Raw genomic sequence first — 19,504 nt, 5'->3', positions numbered from 1 at the left:
AAAAAATAAAACAAAGCAACCCAATCCTGACTAAAAAAATAAAAAAAAATAAAAGCTCTATGTTAAATAGCGTATAATTATATTAAACATAATTATACACACACACACACATATTACATTACATAACAATGCAAAACATTAAAAAGTAACTTTCTTGTAAAAGTTCTTCTTGAAATCTACTACAGTGTAATAGAGGCTTCAGACAGATATCCCATAACCACCAGTGCCCCTGTAATAAGCAGAGGAAGAACTTTCTTTAATAATGAACAAAAGTGCTCTAAACTCCATTACCTGTAATTTTTTAACGTGAATGTTTATCGGGGTTTTTTTTTTTAACAAAATCAAATTGCTTTAAATAGCTGAAATTCCAGCAATTATGAGTTAGTTACACATGACCCATGTGGCCAATGTGTCAGGTCATCTCCCAGTGGCAGGTGGAGTAGGGTATACTCTCCCCTTTATGTGTACAAATTATTCACATTAATGTTAATGAGAATGATACACACTAAACAGCCAGAAGATTATGTACCATTCTAGGGATGTAAACGTGGTGAGTGGAAATTTGGTTCCAATTTATGACAGGTAGAGTCCAGACAAAAACTCTATTACTGGAAAAGTTGACATTTATCCCAGATCTAAGGGTATACGCGCCTCTAAATATGTATGTGTAACTTTAGTGACAGTAGGAAATAGGTGCGTGCATGCTGAGGAGAATATACTCTTTAAGGCCTCACATTGTACTTATAATTAATCCTGTTAGTTATCACAGTATTATTTTCTGCTCTGATGTCCCATAAGGATATCTGACCCTCACACCCTTCTCTGATTAGAGCACTACCAGAAAAGCACAAAGGAATAAATAATACTTACTTTTATGTTTTAAGTAGAGCTGTGCAAATAAAATAATTTTTGATTCATTGGCAATTTTGAAAAGTAAAATAAAAATGTTTTGGGTTAGACAGAAAATGAAAATTTTCCAAATTTTTGGCATATCGAAACAAATAAATAAAATCCTGGATCTAATAAAACACATTGCTTTGACAAAATCAAAATGTTTCAATTCAATTTTGACATTTTTTTTTTACATTTTTGATTTTTTTAAATAAAATTAAAGGAAATTTTTAAATGAAAAATCTTTTCAAACTGAAAAAAATCAAAATGTTTCATTTAGAAAATGTTGAAATGAAATGTTTCAATTTTTTTCAGATTTCCCCCCCTAAAACAATTTGGCAAAACTGACATAAATTCATCAATCTGGTGTCGCTGAATCTGCATTTTTCATAGGAAAAAAGCTTCAGCTGAACAGTTTCACCCAACTCTAGTTAGAAGTTTAACTGTAAGTACACAGCTTTTCTTGTTGATCATTACACTTGAGTCTTCAGTCAGAGAGGCTGCCTAGTTTGCACTCTGAAATTAATCAAAAATTGGTGCAAGGTAGTTTTATGGAAAACTCAGATGACTTTAGTACTCTAATCACTGAACCATACACGAGAAAGAGACAGAAAATGGAAGACAGACTGAAAGAAAACGGAAGCTTATTTTTGGCTTTTGGAAATAAATTATCCCTCACATTTAATATTGTATATACCTGCTGCATACCAATATGTAAACAAATTCATAAAATAAATAAAGCATAAACTAAGAGAGTTATAAATAAATGACGATGCCATTACTATACCTTCAGCTTAGCAGCATGAAAAGAGATCTCAAAGCAATGGCTTATACGCTGCATGATCATTACTTGCATATTTAAAGTACTGCAAGTGCTATAATATTTTCCCTGCCCTTATTTGCTCGGTTACATATGATTATCATATGATTAACCACTATGGCTTTCTGCATTATTTCAGTTAGCTAAATTCAAAGAGCTGTTTTATGCCCTTTTAAATGCCAGTTGCCAGTCATATACATAACAAAATTACACATCATACCGTGTAATTTAGTGTTAGATAACAGTTTGTAATGTGACACAAATACACTGGGCCAAATTAATACTGGATGTAATGCCATTGACTTCAGTGGATCTATATGAGGGAGGAATTGAGCCCAGTTAGTGTCCTGTACAAAATTAAATTCTTGAGTCAAAGTCTTGACTTATAGATTGTAAAGTCCTGTGTTTTGAAACACAGTTAATGTAATGAAATATTCTGACCTGACCACCCTTGAATCAAGCAAAAGAAATAGAAGAGATTTGTACCAGTGACATTGATGGGGATAATGCAAGAGGAAATCACTTGGGCATCTTGTTTCATTTTCTCCTCTGGAGTTGGGAGAGGTAGTGCTTTGCTCCAATTAGTTTGCTTATCCAGTGTAGAAGGGATATTATGTATTGGATTTTTCGGCCTCTGCCCTAGCATGACATCTGTGTCTTCCTCCTCTGGTGGATGGGACTGCAAATGAATACATTCAAAATCAGTGTTCACTGTTTAGTCATACAAGACTAATTTTTAAACAAAGCAGTAGAAAGAGATTAGAGGTAAATTACAGGTGAGCAATGAAGAATTATAGATATTCCAAACAATTGTATGACTATTGTTCCCACAGACACATGATGTACAGTAAGAAGATAAAAAATACCTCGACATACTGGAAATGTTTTAGTGTAGATTAAATGTGTATAGAACAATTTTTTAATGGGAAGAGGCATGCACTTTATTTGTTTGCATTTGCTGCAAGTGTGCACACAATTATGACTGATTTTAGGCATTTGTGCATGCCACTCTAGTATATGCGCATAAAATTGTGGTAAATGTGCATGCAAAGGTTTTGTACACACAAGTACATTGACGACCACTGAAAACTGGCGCCATGTAAGCATTAATTTGAGGATATGCAGTAAGAGGCCCAAAGCTTTCAAAGTATCAATTCTTAGTTCAGAAAAAAAAGATACCAATTTCACTTTTACTAATCAGCCAGGAATGCAATCAGATTTAAGGATACAGAAAAACTACAGCTATAAATTTGGCTGTAACTGGTGTTGGTGATTATGGTGTCAAGACGAATATTAACGAAGGAGAGGATTAGCTGCTTAAGAACTAACTTAGGAACTAGGGCTGTCAAGCAATTAAAAAAATTATTTGTGTTTAATCGTGCGATTAAAAACATTAATTGCGATTAATCGCACTGTTAAACAATAATAGAATACTATTTATTTAAATATTTTTGGATGTTTTCTACATTTTCAAATATATTGATTTCAATTACAACACAGAATATGAAGTGTACAATGTTCACTTTATATTTGTTTTTGATTACAAATATTTGCACTGTAAATATGATAAAAGAAATAGTATTTTTCAATTCCCCCATTAAAAGTACTGTACTGCAATCTCTTTATCATGAAAGTTGAACTTACAAATGTAGAATTATGTACAGAAAATAACTGCATTCAAAAATAAAACAGTGTAAAACTTTAGAGCCTACAAGTTCATTCAGTCCTATTTCTTGTTCAGCCAATCGCTCAGACAAACAAGTTTGTTTACATTTGCAGGAGATAATGCTCCCCACTTCTTGTTTACAATGTCACTTGAAAGTGAGAACAGGCGTTCGCATGGCACTGCTGTAGCCGGCGTCGCAAGATATTTACATGCCAGATGCGCTAAAGATTCATATGTCCCTTCATGCTTCAACCACCATTCCAGGGGACATGCGTCCATGCTGACGACGGGTTCTGCTCAATAACAATCCAAAGCAGTGTGGACCAACGTATGTTCATTTTCATCGTCTGAGGCAGATACCACCAGCAGAAGGTTGATTTTCTTTTTTGGTGGTTCGGGTTCTGTAGTTTCCACATTGGAGTGTTGCTCTTTGAAGACTTCTGAAAGCAGGTTCCACACCTCGTCCCTCTCAGATTTTGGAAGGCACTTCAGATTCTTAAACCTTGGGTCGAGTGCTGTAGCTATCTTTAGAAATCTCACAACGGTACCTTCTCTGTGTTTTGTCAAATCTGCAGTGAAAGTGTTCTTAAAACGAACAACATGTGCTGGGTGATCATCTGAAATTGCTATAACATGAAATATATGGCAGAATGCGGGTAAAACAGAGTGGGAGACATACAATTCTCCTCCCAAGGAATTCAGTCACATTATTTTTTTAATGAGCATCATCAGCATGGAAGCATGTCCTCTGGAATGGTGGCTGAAGCATGAAGGGGCATGCAAATGTTTAGAATATCTGGCACATAAATAACTTGCAATGCCGGTTACAAAAGTGCCATGTGAATGCCTGTTCTCACTTTCAGGTGACATTGTAAATAAGAAGTGGGCAGCATTATCTCCCATAAATGTAAACAAACTTGTTTGTCTTAGCGATTGGCTGAACAAGAAGTAGGATTGAGTGACCTTGTAGGTTCTCAAGTTTTACACTGTTTTGTTTTTGTGTGCAGTTATGTAACAAAAAAAAATCTACATTTGTAAGTTGCACTTTCATGATAAAGAGAATGCACTACACTACTTGTACGAAGTGAACTGAAAAATACTATTTTTTATCATTTTTACAGTGCAAATATGTGTAATAAAAATAATAATATAAAGTGAGCACTGTACACTTTGTATTCTGTGTTGTAATTGAAATCAATACATTTGAAAATGTAGAAAAACATCCAAAAATATTTAATAAATTTCAATTGGTATTCTATTGTTTAACAGTGCGATTAAAGCTGTGATTACAGTAATCACGATTAATTTTGTTAATCACAATTAATATTTTTAGTTAATCACATGAGTTAACTGCGATTAATCGACAGCCCTATTAAGAAGTTCAAAGTATTATTTAGAAACCATGCAAATATTTCAGAACATGCTACCCATACAACTAGACATGGAAGTATAGAAGGCCAAATAAGCAAGAGAAAAGGCATGGAAGAAAAACAGGTGTTTTTAAATAGAATAAAGGTTCAGAACTCTAATGCTGTTGTAGTTTCACTTAACAATAAAGTAATAAGTGAAAAACATTTTCTCCTAACTTTACAGTTAAAGACACATTTTCAAACTCTCTCTGTTTCCATTTTGTTTGGAAATGGGGGGGAGGGGGAACCACATGCCTTACTCTATGTCTGCCCTACTTTCCCCCTTTTTGAAGTTAATACACTTCTATGAGGTGAATGATCAGTCCTTGACTAGTTCAGGACATCTGCTTATGTCTTTTTCTAAATACTGTGGAATATTTTTGAGCCTGGTTTTCTTTTCAGTGTTAGATTCCCAGCTGGCTAACTATTGGGGCTCTTGCCTCTGGCTGTTGTTTACAGTATATTTTCAGAGTGTTAGTTTTGTGCACCTATGTGGTTAAGACAAACATTTTTTCTCCCTTTCCTTGGCACAGCATTTAGCATGTAGTTACCTAATATTACACGATCACACCCAAATTATCATCTTTGTGCCATTCCTCTTCATAGAGTTCCCACAAATCCTGTGGGAGTTGAAGGTCTAAAGCTTGGCAAACATTTCCAAACCAGTTCCAAAAGTGTTTAAGATCATACTTAGCAGCCACTTATTTAAACTATTCCAGGACACTTACCTTATAAGTGTTATCTGCGAAAACACCCACAAACCCAGGAGACAGGGTATCTTCCCCCCCTTGAGAAAAATGTTTTTTTCCATATACGGTTTTAGTAAAACTTTGCAGCCTTCTTTCTCTCCTCAGCTTTTGTGCTGATCACCAGCAGACGTGAGTAGCTCATATAAACTTCAAGCACAAAAGACTTTGTTTCCTAGGTAACTTCCCCTCCCTTCTCTCCCCCCCCAAAAAGTTTGGGGCATTGGGGAAACACACACACACACACACACACACACACACACACCATTTTGTTGCTGATTCCTTCCCTGAATAACAATGGATTGCTGGACAAAGAAAGCGTAGTGACCTGACAGCAGGCTCTGACTGTCTGCCAAAGCTACTGTTTGCAAACAATGGGAATGACAACTGTCCAGAGAATGAATGTATGCTTTTGCTCTGGCATCATTTTGATGGTTTCGAAAAATATTGGTCTATTCTGAACATTGCAAGAAAATAAAATGCAATCACCCCCATTATAGAGTCCATCTCGATCCAGACCTTCAAAGCTAGTCAATAGGAGGAAATGATCCTGCAGTCCACTAAACCTATTACAGTTACCCAAAATGGGGAAAAAACGTGGTTGTTGTTCCTTATTGATAAGAGAGTAACACACAAAAGTTTTCTTTGAGATAGTGCAACGAAGTGAGAAGCAAAAAGCAAGCAAAAGAAAGGGTTAGAGGTTTGAAAGAGAGAAAATGAATGAGACAGGGCTGTTAGTTTAAGAATGCTTGTTTTTCCAATACCTTTCTACTCCATGGGGTCATGTGGCAACACTCAGTGGGGGAAGGCGAGCGGGTGCTGTTAAACTATAAACATGAAATGTGGGGGGAAAAAGATAAAATTAAAAACATACACAAAATGTTTTTGATTAAAGCACATCAATTCTGTCTAGAGAAACCGCTATAAGATTTAAATTGAGCTATAACTGCAATTTGTTTCCAGCTGAAGAATTCACCTTCCTGAAAAGGTTCCTTTTCTCTGAATAAACCCCCATCTCATCACTTGGCGCATAAAGACATGTCCACACCCCAAAACTGTACTGATTTAGCTAAATTGGTTTAGCAACTAATATAGTTAAATTGAGGCAGCCTTCTGGTGTGACCATTGTTAAAAATCATCTTCAGAGTGCCTTATATAGCTTTAGCTTAGGTCAATTCCTTACAGATTTAAGTCAAAACTTTGTAAGGTACTCGTCCAAATTACATGTCAATTATCTATTTCATGACTAAGTTAAAGATTTATCTGCTCATCTGAAAATAATGGCTGAAAATAAGGCTGATTCTAAAGATGATATATCTAAATCTTCTGTAGATCAATTTCAATTTTTGACGTTACCATTAAAACAGCCTAAGTAGTAATCATTATGTCAGAATGACAAAGGACAATTGGCTTTATATGCATTTGCATAATGCTTTAAAGGGTAAATAGAGATGTCCAGCACATTACATGTTCTGGGTGAATTGCAGGATGTTTGATGTCTTTTTATCCCCAAGATCCTGGTTTGTTTGTGATTAGTGTCTTGTTTTAACACCTATGACTGAGTGATGACGTCTTTTGAAATGATACATGAAAAATCAAAAAAATCAAAAGAAAATTTAGCCCTCGATAACCTTAAAAAGCTTTGATTACCAAGTGTTGCTCAATTTGGTTAATAGTGGCTCTCAACTGGTCTCATTTTGTAGGCCACTCACAGAAGAGAAATGCTATTATGGGCCATCTTCCCTCCTGATCGACACGGAAACATATCTGCTGTAGTGAATCACAGACCCAGTGTGAGAACCACTGGAGTGAGTTCTCTTTTTCCACAGCAAGCAGACAGATGTGCTGAGGCTCCCAGGTCCTAATTCTTGGTACTGAACCAAGACAGCTTTCCATGGGAATAACATCACCCCAATAACATCACCAATTGAAGCCTAGAAAATGAAATCCTGTGTGGGACAGTGGGAAAGAGGCTAAAATCACATGACTGATAGGGAGGTTTAAAAAAAAAATCATTAATAATGCTTTGTTGCTCAATGCAGACTGCATAATGCCTGAATTACTTTCCAAGAATTACTACTACTACTTTTTTTTGAAAATCCTTAAGTGGATTAAAAAAATTAAGAAACTCTGCTCCAATGCTGAAAGCAGCCAAAAATGCCAACAAAGCATAACAGTGTATTCATATTAATGGCCTAAAAAATATCAGCACTGATAAAGGCATTCAACGCATACAGAGATGTTATGGGATTTCTGAATGACTTTATCGGTAAGAGGCCATAATCTACATTAGAAGTGCTTGTGCAGCCAGAATCCTATTGGCAAAAATATCAGGATTGTCTAATGAGTGAATAGAAAAGATCTGCATTGAAATACAACTCTAAAGAAAGACTTTGGTATGACTACACCACAATACTAGGTATTTAAAAAATAACAGAGATGAAAGAAGGAATAAAATGGGTGAAGAAAAAACTTGTTAAAAGACAGTATTACTTAAATATCCACTTTTCCACTCTCAAGCCTTGGCTTCAAGAAAAAAAGGTGTGTTCTTAATGCAGGTAGCTAACTCGAGTTAAATCTGAGTGAAGATAAGGCAGTCTGTAGTTTGCACAAAAGTCAGCAGGTCGTGTTAAAGATATGGGAAAACCTAGTCTAAAATCTACTTGCCAACTCATGTGAAAACTACAGATGGTCTTGTCTTTACTAGGCTTTTACCTCAAGTTAGAACGCCAGTTAAGAACCCGTCTTTTTTCTTAATCAGGGCACTGCCTTGATGACCAGTTAAAATCCAGCCAAGCTTGGTAGTGATTTGCCGTCTGATGACTGGTCAGTGATCTCATTTCAGTTCTCAATAGACTCCATCATAAAAAACCCCACAAGTGGTGGCAGTTTCAGCATAGAGGCCAAGAACTGAGCTGGCATGAGGCTACACTATTCATTCAATTCCAGGTGGTTCATCCAGATTAAGAGTGAAGCACTTTGGTGGGGCAATCTGAGGAAGCTTTGCACTGTTGCTGTCAGTGTTTTATCTGTGCTGTGGGTAAATACAGATTTTCAGACAAGGCTGTCAAGCTGGCATCTTTTAGCATCATTAACTTCCCTCTCCTTTCCAGATTGAATCAGATCAGGCACTGTCTTTTTCAGATGCTACTTCCTATGACAAATTATAGGCCCAATCCTGCCAGGTGCTGAGCACTTTGCAAGCTGGACCCTAATGATAAAATATTAAGGTGTGATTACTGATTTAGGTAGCCATCATTTTGTGCTGCCCACCTTAAGACCCCTTACACCTGATATTCCAATGTGCTGGGCACCTATAAATCCATTTGAAGTCAACTGGAGCTGCAGGTGCTCAGCTTCTCTGAAAATCTGGACGACGATGTCTCAGAATGGGCACCCAAAATCAGAAGCCACGTTTGAAATGTTGGCTTAACTGAATTTCATGATACCATGTACAGCATATGGGATGTCTCCATTGAACACAAAGAACCAAATGCAATACGATCAGCGCAGAGCCTTCATTTAAACCCTGGTTTTTTCTTTCTTTTGTCTTCTCAATAACAACATTATAAAGTTGCAATTTAATCTAAAAGTAAATTAAGTTTGTGCTGATTTCACCATTCTCCTCCTACAGATGTGGGTGAATCTCTGTATCTTGAGCAGTTGGTATATGCCTTCATACAGTTATTTTATTATTATAATTATTGCTATTACTACCTATTTGTATTACGTTAGCACTTAGAAGACCCAATTGAGAAGTGCATCCCGCTGTATTAAACTGCCATAGTAACAGACGGTCCCAGCCCCTAAGAGCTTACGTTCTCAATAGACAAGACAAAGGGAGGAAGAACGTAAAGTATTATCCCAGTTTTACAAATGGAGATCTGAGGCAGAGAGAGATTATGGGCCTGATCCAAATGCAATGAAGTCAGTGGAAAAATACTAACTGACTTTCCCAAGATCATACAGGAAGTCTGTTGCAGAACTGGGTATTGAACTGAGATCTCCCAAGTTGCTGCTCAGTACCTAACCACAGATGAACCTTCCTACATTTCAATTTTCTAGTCTTTGAATAAAGTAATTAGAGTGCAATTGTGACAAACAACAACAAAAGCTAAGAAAGTCAAAGGCTGATGAGGGTATGCCTGACAATCTGTCCTCACCTCACTCCATTGTGGGGAAAAATAAAGGTAGGATAATGTAAAGCAAGAACAAAATGTCATTATTTAAATAGGTCATATCTGGAGGGTTGGGGGTTGGTTTGTTTTTAAAAAAAAATCTCTCAGAAACTCAAAAGACCAGCTCTAACTGGCTTGGGAAATATGTAATTAGTCATGAAATCATATTAAACACCCCGGGCCATTCTGGCCTGTCAGATAATTTTGCATGTAGGCAGTTTTTCATAGTGCATTTTATTTGTGTTGTTGACAAACAGCGATGGCAACAGTCGATCTGTTAAATACAAATTCAGTATTTTTGAAGGCATTTTTCTGCACGGGACTAGAAAAATTCTTCTGAAGCCATTCCAGTCTAGTGTGTAATTAATTACTTAGGGACTTCTGCTGCACTGACACATGTGAATACCGTTACTTTTATGAGAGATCCCAGCATCTTCAATGCAACTCTTTTCATGGCTGTAATTGTTAATGTGCCAAGTCTTTGAACTATCAGGCTACCCATGTAAAAATCTTAATTGCACAGATACATCTCCTATTTTCAGCATCTCTTTGACGTTAACCACTTCTGTGCAGTATAACATACCAGGTGATGCAAACCTTAAGACTAATCAATGCAAGTGACCATGAAGGCCACCTGCAGTCGGGCACTTGCCAGCTTGGCAATACATAGACCAACTCAATTTCCTGCTCCAGCAATAGGATGAGGAGGAGGAAATGCAGCTGGTCCACAGGGAGTGGCAAATCACTACTTGATTCCCTTTTCTCCTCCCAGGAGTTTTGGGCTCCAGTGTCGTTTATGGTTTGCAAATAGTAAGCCAGGCTTGTGAAAAAAGCAGTGTCCGTGTTGCCTTAGCACACCTCATTTGAAGTGACAGTATTCCAGGAAATGTTGGCATTTCAAAGTAAGTGACTGCACAGCGGATATGGGACCCATAGCAAAAAGGTTAAAGGAGAAATATAAAACCAAGAGCAAACAACTCATTTGTGTTCCTCTATTCAAAGCTGTTTAGTGAGTGCAGAACAGTTTTCAAGAGCAGAAAGTTTTTATTCCCTGTATGTTTGTTTAATTTAGAAATGGCTAAACTGATTTTTCCCCCCTCAAATTAGTTCAAAAATTCACTTAAATTGTATATGCTAAATGTTAGCCTGCAGGAAATCTTGATGGCTGATTCCCAAACCCCTGCAAGGAGAGGAAGTGCTGACAAAGCTTTAACAGTAATGTGACCAATGCCACAGTTTATAATTCAAAAAACTTTATTGTTGACCCCCCTAAGAGCAAGAACTAACAAAAAGGCAAACAAGGGGATTAAGCATTGTTTATAGCCCTGATTTCTGTACCACTGGACACGTCAAAGAGAGAGGGCATGCTAGAAACTTCCTTTCTGGATGACCTTATGAATAAAATTTAAAAAGCTGAAATTCACCCCAGTGCAGAGGGTCAGCATGTAGCCCAAACACCACATAAATCCAATTTAAGTGGTGTATAGGACTTGTCTTGGCCTACTTCACCCAAAATGAATATACAACTCTTCAATAATAAGACTCCAAAACTTTTAAATATGAAAACAAAAATCTATATATTGGAAAAATAAGCTGTAGGAGAAATGTGAACTAGTGGTTTGAAACCAGTGCTGAAACCAGGATCTCTTGAGTGCTAATTCTGTCTCTAACACTGACTTTTTCAAGTGGCACTGGGTGAATCACTTAACCTCCTTGTCTCAGCTTCCCCATTTGTAAAATGGAGAGTTTACTTCTTCTCTACTTCATAGGCAAATGGCAAGGATGAATTAAACCACTTTTGTAGAGTGCTTTGGAATTGTAAAGCACTGTGTAAGTGCTAAATAATGTCATTTTCCCCCATAACAGAATTTTAAGAGATCAGAACAAATCATTTGTTTGTCTTATGTAGCCAAGGCAAAACTACTGATTTAATTGATAGAATAATTAACATTGTTGGGAAGAGGAAAAGAAGTGCTAGTAAAAGATCAGCATATTTCTAATAGTTTGAACAAAGAGTTGTGTACTATATTTAGAGATTAATATTCTGTAACTGCACAGTATCTTTTTCATGTAGTCAGGCAATACTGGTAGAGAAAATAAAAAATAGTTTTTGCCATGCTATTTTTTCCCATTTTATTGCTATAAGACACAATCTTGCTCGCCTGCCTACTCTCAGAATTTACATCTCCATATGTTTTATTTTCCACAAGTTTTTGTTTTATCTGCTTGTGGGTGTTTATTTTAGTTTGGAACATTACAAGTGTGATCTGTTAAAATGTTGACAATCCTTTAATGATTAATGGAATGCTTCAGTGTTTTGACAAGGTAAATACAAAAATAAGATTTGTTTTCTGACAGAAGTCATACCACACATGGTGTTCTAACAGACGAAGGCATATAATAATAATCCTATAACATCAGACTGTATGTACCACACTTAGTGTTTATATATTGCTTTACATATTCAATCTGCAGATTCAATAGTACAGATATCTTTTTTATGAAGAATGGTAGGTGCCATTTGTGCATAGGAAGTGCACAGCGTGATTAATTAAAATCCTTCAGCCCCTTAGTATTTCCTTGAGGTTTCACATGGCTTCAACACAAAACTGTGAAACTTGGTGTGTTTGACTTGAGTTTCCCTTTGAATCATTTAAAAGTAGTATATACAAAGCACTGCAGAACATACCACAGGGAATATTTCTGAAATGGCAGGCAGATGGACTAAATAACCTGATGGGTCATTTCCATTCCTTACTTGTTCCGGATGAGGTCTTGTCTAAGGCTAGGTCTACACTACAGCGGGGGGTCGACCTAAGATACGCAACTTCAGCTACGTGAATAGCGTAGCTGAAGTGGCGTATTTTAGGTCGATTTACCTGGCTGTGAGGACGGCGGCAAGTCGACCGCTGCCGCGCCGCCGTCGACTCCGCTACCGCCTCTTGCCGCGGTGGATTTCTGGAGTCGACGGTAGAGCCATCAGGGATCGATTTTATCGCGTCTTCACTAGACGCGGTAAGTCGATCCCCGATAGACCGATTGCTACCCGCCGATCCGGCGGGTAGTGAAGACGTGCCCTTAGGATGGGGAAAGCAAGTTCTGAAAACAGAAGTCTCTTGAATCTCTGCCCAGACTGTATTTACAGTCAAGCTTAAACTGAACTTTGCGTATGTCAGTAGGTATTTCAAAATGTGAAAGTGTTCCCCCCATTTCTGAAAAGTATTTATGTCCTGAAGTTGAACGGCCAGAGATCTGTGAGAAAAACTTGTTCTTCTGAGATTTCCAGACCAATTCTGCAGAATCACAAGGTTCTGAACTCAAATTCTGAACTTTTGGAGCTTCACGCTTCACTAGACTGAGTGGGGCACCAGAAAAAAAGAAGAAAAGATTGAAGAATGTGAAACAAAAGTCGTAATTTCAGTCACAATGACACAGAATCTCAGTTTTCAATGGCTGTAGTAGGAGGTGTTACATGCAGGGTTGTCATGGGAACGTCTGAGGAATAATCCCCTTGTTCGGTCAAGTCTGTGTCTTTCCCAAATTGCTTTTGTTTTCTTCATAGGCAAAAGGGGCAGCATGAGTGGTACTTAGACTTCTGCTTGGTGGAAAGGTAAGACAATAAGCTGAATTTTGGACACATCTTGCCCTGGACACCTAAAAAGTTTGATGATCCTACATTATGTTGTGTTTTCTAGTTTGTTTTCCTTATCAAATGTAATCCTTAATTTATTATTGGTTGTTCTATTTATTCTCTACCAAACGCATGCTTTACAAAGCCAAGACAACAACTTGAACTTTAAAACACTAAAGTTGTGTCCAAAATGCTCAAACTTAGGTGCCTAAAGTTAGGCATCTAAGTAAATAGGCTGTTTTGCAGTAGTACTGAACTGCTGCAGCTCCCATTGAATCCATGGGAGCTGTAGGTAGTAATCGCCTCTGAAAATCAGGCCACTTGCTGAATGTTAATGTACCCAAGTTTGAAAAGTTTGGTCTGTAACTTTTGGAATTTCCTCATTCCCAATTGTTTGAATTTTCAGCCTTAAAGATGCATTGAAAATGGCTTTTTGTTGGCGTGAGCTAGTTTTTCTTTCATGAGCACGTTCCTTGAAGGCAAAGGAAGGGAAATACAGAATACGCTACTGTTCTATGTATGAAAATTCTGGTGGGTTTCAGCCATAATATTTTGTTACTTAATTAATGGTCAGGCAATGCAACCAGTAATTGGCATAATACACCAAAAATTATCCATCAGCTCCCAGAAGCATTTAGAAATTCAGAGAAGTCAACAAGCCTATTGCAGCAGACGTAACACTCTGAAAAGGGAAATCTCACCTCTGACAGTATTTTCAACTTTCTTTAATAATGATGTCATTAAATTGGGGGGAGGGAGGCCTGACAAATTCAATTAGTCCTCCACTGTTTGACTGAAGATTTGTAAGAGCTACTCCAACAGTGTTTGCCAAGCAGTGTCTGTGTTCATGCGCACTCTATACCACCTTGCCACATCCTCTCCTTTTACAACTCCCCCATGAATGCAGAGTGCTCTAATCAGCACTTTGGAGCACCCTGGATTTGAATTAGTAAAACAAGACATTGCCAGCTAACTAGAGGCCAGTAGGATCAAGTGCTCCAGTAACTTTTGCTTGCTCCTGCTTGGGGGAACGTTGAGCCTGGGCAGTTTCCAAAAAAACCCAATCAAGATGCACACAAGGCTTGACTCTTTCTTACAGGGAAAAAGATGTCAGACATCTGCAGTTAACATGGCCTAATTTCTGCAAGTACAGAGCTCAGGTTGTTGCTCATTATTAATTATTATTTTATATTACATATATGAAAGTAGTGTCTAAATCTACTAGTCACTTTCCAAACACAGCTATGATTCAGTCCTTTCACCACAGAGCATACACTTTCAAAGGCAAGTTTTTTTCCTCATCTGATGCTAGTTAAGGAAACTTTACGTTCAATATACTTCCAAATTATTACATTGAACCAATTCAGACCCAGAACCTGGCATCATCTTGGACACCTTTCTTCCTTGCCTCTCATTGACCCTTTTGTCTTCTCTGCTCTGCCTATGATACCACCTTTCACCTATTTCTCCTGCAAATGTCTTCCCCTCTTTCTTCTACGCTGCCCCTAATCCCAGAATGTCTTTTCTTAGCTGATTCACAAGGCCCCCATCCTTGTTCAAGTGCCTCCTTAAGACTCACCTCTGCCATGGGGCCTCCTTGATATTAGCCATCTAAAACATTCATTTAGTTAAAAAATAAAATAAAACAGAACTAATCCTTACCTTATAATGCAATTTGTGTTTTCCGAAAAGAAACAAAACACTTCATTGGAACTGGCTGCAGATTTGAACACTGCACTAGGAGCTCATCACTAGCTGGAAGTGTGCATTACCCTCAGATCCCTTTCCCATTACTACACTTTTGTACTACATTTGTATATATTTTATTGCTAAATTAAGTATGTGACTATACAATACCTAGCTACCCACTTATTCCAGCACAGCCATATGTCTAGGTGCCCAGTTGCATATTGTGTACATATACAAACAGGGTGAAATTCATCTCTGTGATGATGCCAACATAAGGTGTATGCATTATTTAAGTCCCAATAAGCTTGATTTTGGGTGCCTAAGTGGGATTTGGGACTTGCACTGGTCCTTAGCACAGGGGAGAATTTCACTCACAGTGAAGTTCTCAAAATATTGCTGAGACTAATTCCTTTAACAATGGTAGATCTGTGAGATCAGTAATTTAATTTCAAATTTGTGCCAAGGGCTAGTCAGTACACACACATTGGGTCAGATCTTCAGGTGGTGTTAATCAATGCAACTTCATTGATTGCACTACCATTTTTACTTGTTGGCTCTTGAGCTAGACACAATACTCACATAAGTCTATGGTACAATAAAATATCTGAATGTACAGTACTGTACAATGGCAGAGCAGAGTCCATTAGCAATAAAAATTGTGACTAGAGATGGATGAGTACTCTGTAGGCATGTGTGTAACTGCAGGTACCTTGGGTAGTAAAGCGGTATCATTACCTCCCATCATTATTTGAAATGCTAGAATTCCTGGTTCTTGGCAATGGTACTTCCAGGACTCCAATTACAACACTAAGTTTCCTCTTGGAAGTATTACACCTTGCTCAGGCATTAGTTAAGAATGACACCTGAAGGTATTGTGGCACCTGTATAAGAGGATACAATCTCAAGTGCCCATCTGTCTCCTAATGGAATCTTCAAAATGTAACCCACAATATCTTTACTGGAAACCAGCCTGTGTTTTGTTACTGATCAGGCAGAGACCAATGTCAACTGTATTGTAACCACACAAATCCATAGAGTAATTATTAAGCATGATGATAAAGGTCACAATGAACATCATTATTATTAGGTCCAATAATAATATATAAGTTATAGCTTTAGTGTGCATGAAAAGCTTACTGTTAGCAAGTGCCGGTCCTTTATCTCTTTCCTCTTCTGACTGTAGATTGCAGGGAAGGAGGGAAATGGGGGAACCACCACAGAGATGGGCCCTGGGACTTTCTGCTCTCTGTTATCACCCCGGTTTCGTTGTTCTGTTTTGAAAATGGAGAAACTAGAAGTCAGTTTTTCTGATTGATGCAGTAAACAAAAATCTCTTTATTGAGATTTAAACAGATATAAATAATGAAGTTTAATCTTCTAGCAAAGATTCAGGCTGGTCTTCTTCCTCATTATTATTATTTCTGCAGTAGCACCCAAACCATGAATGGTGCTTTCCAAAAACAGAGGAAGATTTAGTGTTTGTCCCAAAGAGCTTGCATTCTAATGGTACAGCAAGTGAGAGCTACAACAGCGGAGGTAACAGAAGAGTTGGTAGACAAAGAGTCAGAAAGCAAGGACACAGGGTTGCTATACATGTAATTGTTACTAAATGTGTACAAAGTTCCCCACATACCCCATTAAAATCCCCTTCCAAGGCAAAGTACCCAAACCTTTTTGAGTGATGAGGTTTTACAAAACTAAAACCCAGACTTGGCTCATTTAATCTTTAAACAAAATAGATCATATACTCTTTGGAACGTTAGCAACTCAAATCCCAACTAAAAGATCTGTCCTGGGTCTGGTTCTATTCAATATCTTCATAAAAGGTTTAGATAATGGCATAGAGAGTACATTTATAAAGTTTGCAGAAGATACCAAGCTGGGAGGGGTTGCAAGCACCTTGGAGGACATGATCAGAATTCAAAATGATCTTGACAAACTGGAGAAATGGTTTGAAGTAAACAGGATGAAATTCAATAAGGACAAATGCAAAATTCCTTCCACTTAGGAAGGAATAATCAACTGCACAAATACATAATGGGAAATGACTGCCTAAGAAGGAATACTGCAGAAAAAGATGTCGGGGGCTAAACTAAATATGAGCCAACAAAGTAATACTGTTTCACAAAAAGCAAACATCATTCTGGGATGTATTAGCAGTGGTGCTGTAAGCAAGACATGAGAAGTAATTCTTCCACTCTATTCAAAACTAATAAGGCCTTACCTGGAGTATTGTGTCCAGTTCTGGGCACCACAGTTTGGGAAAGATGTGGACAAATTTAGAGAAAGTCCAGTGGAGAACACCAAAAATGATTAAAGGTCTAGAAAATATGATCTACGAACACAGATTGAAAAAACTGGGTTTGTTTAGTCTGAAGAAGAGAAGACTGAGTGGGGACGTGATAACAGTCTTCAAATATGTAAAAGGTTGTTATAAAGAAGAAGGTGATAAATAGTTCTCCTTAACCACTGAGCACAGGACAAGTAGTACTGGGCTTAAATTGCAGCAAGGGAGATTTAGGTTAGACATTAGGAAAAACTTCCAAATTATAAGGGTAGTGAAGCACTGGAACTAATTACCTAGGGAGGTTGTGGAGTCTCCCTCATGGGAGGTTTTTGAGAAAAGGTTAGATAATCACCTGTCAGGGATAGTCTAGATTTAAGTTCTGCCTCAGTGCAGGGGACTTGACTAGATGACCTATCGAGGTCTCTTCCAGTGCTACATTTCTATGATTTTTCTGATTCGATGATAGAAACCCTTCTGGGTCACTCCCACATATCCAGCCCCCATAATGCAGATCACAGCAGGAGATTGCTCCCCTAGAAACATAATTAAAATCCAGATAATGGTTATTGAAGATGATCTCCCCATTGGTAAAGAGAGAAATTGCTCGTAAACATGCAGATTTATTTCCATCTCTTACACAAAGTTAAGACGAAACAGAGCAAAACTGAGAGCCGGAGGCTCAAAGATCAAGAATTTTAAATAACTAGAAAAAAAACACATGATTTATTGTCATCACCCAAAAATCTGAAAATTTCCTACCTGTAATTTGTTTTTGTCTTAAATACAAACAAAATCAAAAGAGAAAAAGATCAGTAGGCAATCCATGGAAGATAAAGTGCAGCTATTGTCCCCTTTGAAGACTGAATGCAATTCTGAAAGGCTTCCATAAGCTAAGTATTACATGTACCGTAAGGATAAGGTGGATTCATCATTGACCATGCCATGGCACAAATGTTCAAGATGAACGAGTATCCACTGAGGCCACAGGCCATTGGAAGGTTCACTCTCCTAAAAGACACTACATCGGAGGCTAATGAGCCTGAGGTCTCCCAGAATGGGACTTAAATTACATCCCAAATGGTAGTGAGACCAACGCAGAGATGCTTTGGACCCAAAGCCTGACTACCAATGGGAGCTTCTTTTGCCTAGAAACATTAAGAGGTATAATAGAGTATTGAGTACACCTCTACCCCGATATAATGCTGTCCTCGGGAGCCAAAAAATCTTACTGCATTATAAGTGAAATGCATTATATCGAACTTGTTTTGATCTGCTGGAGTGCGCAGCCCCCTCCCGCCCCGGGAGAATTGCTTTATCGCGTTATATCCGAATTTGTGTTATATCGGGTCACATTATATCGGGGTAGAGGTGTATATCAATAGGTGCAGTGAGAAGAAATAAGAAGGAACATTCCAAGCTAGGATTTCATTCCCTGGTTCCGCAGCTGCATCAGGTTCTGACTGCTTGACTGGCACCAGGGAGACGGATGCTGAGGCAAAGACTTGTCCCACAACTGAGGTGTCTGTCTTCAAGGCTCCGGCTATACTAGTCTCTCTCAGTTCCAAGAAAATTTCAAGCTCTACGGAGTCTTTCATTGCCTAGAAAGCTCTAGTATTGAAGTCTCTCCAGCATCAATCCATGCCCAAACTCAAGCTTCTTCAAAATCTTCTGGGAATCCGTGTGAGACAGGGGAATGGTTGTGTCTTTTTCCTCCCTCTGTTCTTGATGCCAAGGTAGAAGTAGTTCCATTAATGTTAGCATGCAGAACCAATGGAAGTGCAAGCTAGATTCTTTTTCAACAACTGCATTCTCAGCAACATTGTCAGCTAAGTACCAACAGAACAGTCTTTGTCACTGGCATTTGATGAGTGAGGCAAGGAGAACGTAACTTGTTTTTCTGATCTAACACTGAGTTTGAAGAAGTGGCAGTTAAAATATCTTTTTACTTGTAAATAATGCAAATTTGATATAGGAAGTATAAAGTAGGAAATGCTACTTTTAGGTGTGCTTTTTCTGAGTATAATTGCATTTTACAATAAAAAATACATAGAAAATAAAATATAACAATGTATGACAAACTGCTAATGCTGCAGAATTAATATTAAATCCTGAAGATAGTACATTGCCAAAGCACAATTCGTTATTTAACACCATTACCCATTTCTCTCCACTGCCTTTATGCTTTGG

At 37.8% G+C, this 19,504-nt stretch overlaps 1 protein-coding gene across 1 annotated transcript in view; it reads right to left on the bottom strand.

Annotated features, from left to right (window-relative positions):
* LOC112102768 (Nance-Horan syndrome protein) overlaps positions 1-19,504 on the bottom strand; it is a 36,889-nt gene that overhangs the window by 13,379 nt on the left and 4,006 nt on the right. Inside the window, exons 3-5 of the mRNA XM_029910715.1 lie at positions 16,168-16,301; positions 6,297-6,359; positions 2,198-2,390 (exon numbers count right to left, since the gene is read on the bottom strand). Of these exons, the coding sequence (XP_029766575.1) occupies positions 2,198-2,390; positions 6,297-6,359; positions 16,168-16,301 (390 nt within the window). The remainder of the gene's footprint in view (positions 1-2,197; positions 2,391-6,296; positions 6,360-16,167; positions 16,302-19,504) is intronic.

This window comes from Terrapene carolina, unplaced genomic scaffold (assembly GCF_002925995.2).
Source record: "Terrapene carolina triunguis isolate 2854851 unplaced genomic scaffold, T_m_triunguis-2.0 Scaffold22, whole genome shotgun sequence".
In the NCBI taxonomy this organism is placed as follows: Eukaryota; Metazoa; Chordata; order Testudines; family Emydidae; genus Terrapene; species Terrapene triunguis.
This window is presented reverse-complemented; position numbering and strand designations above follow the sequence as displayed.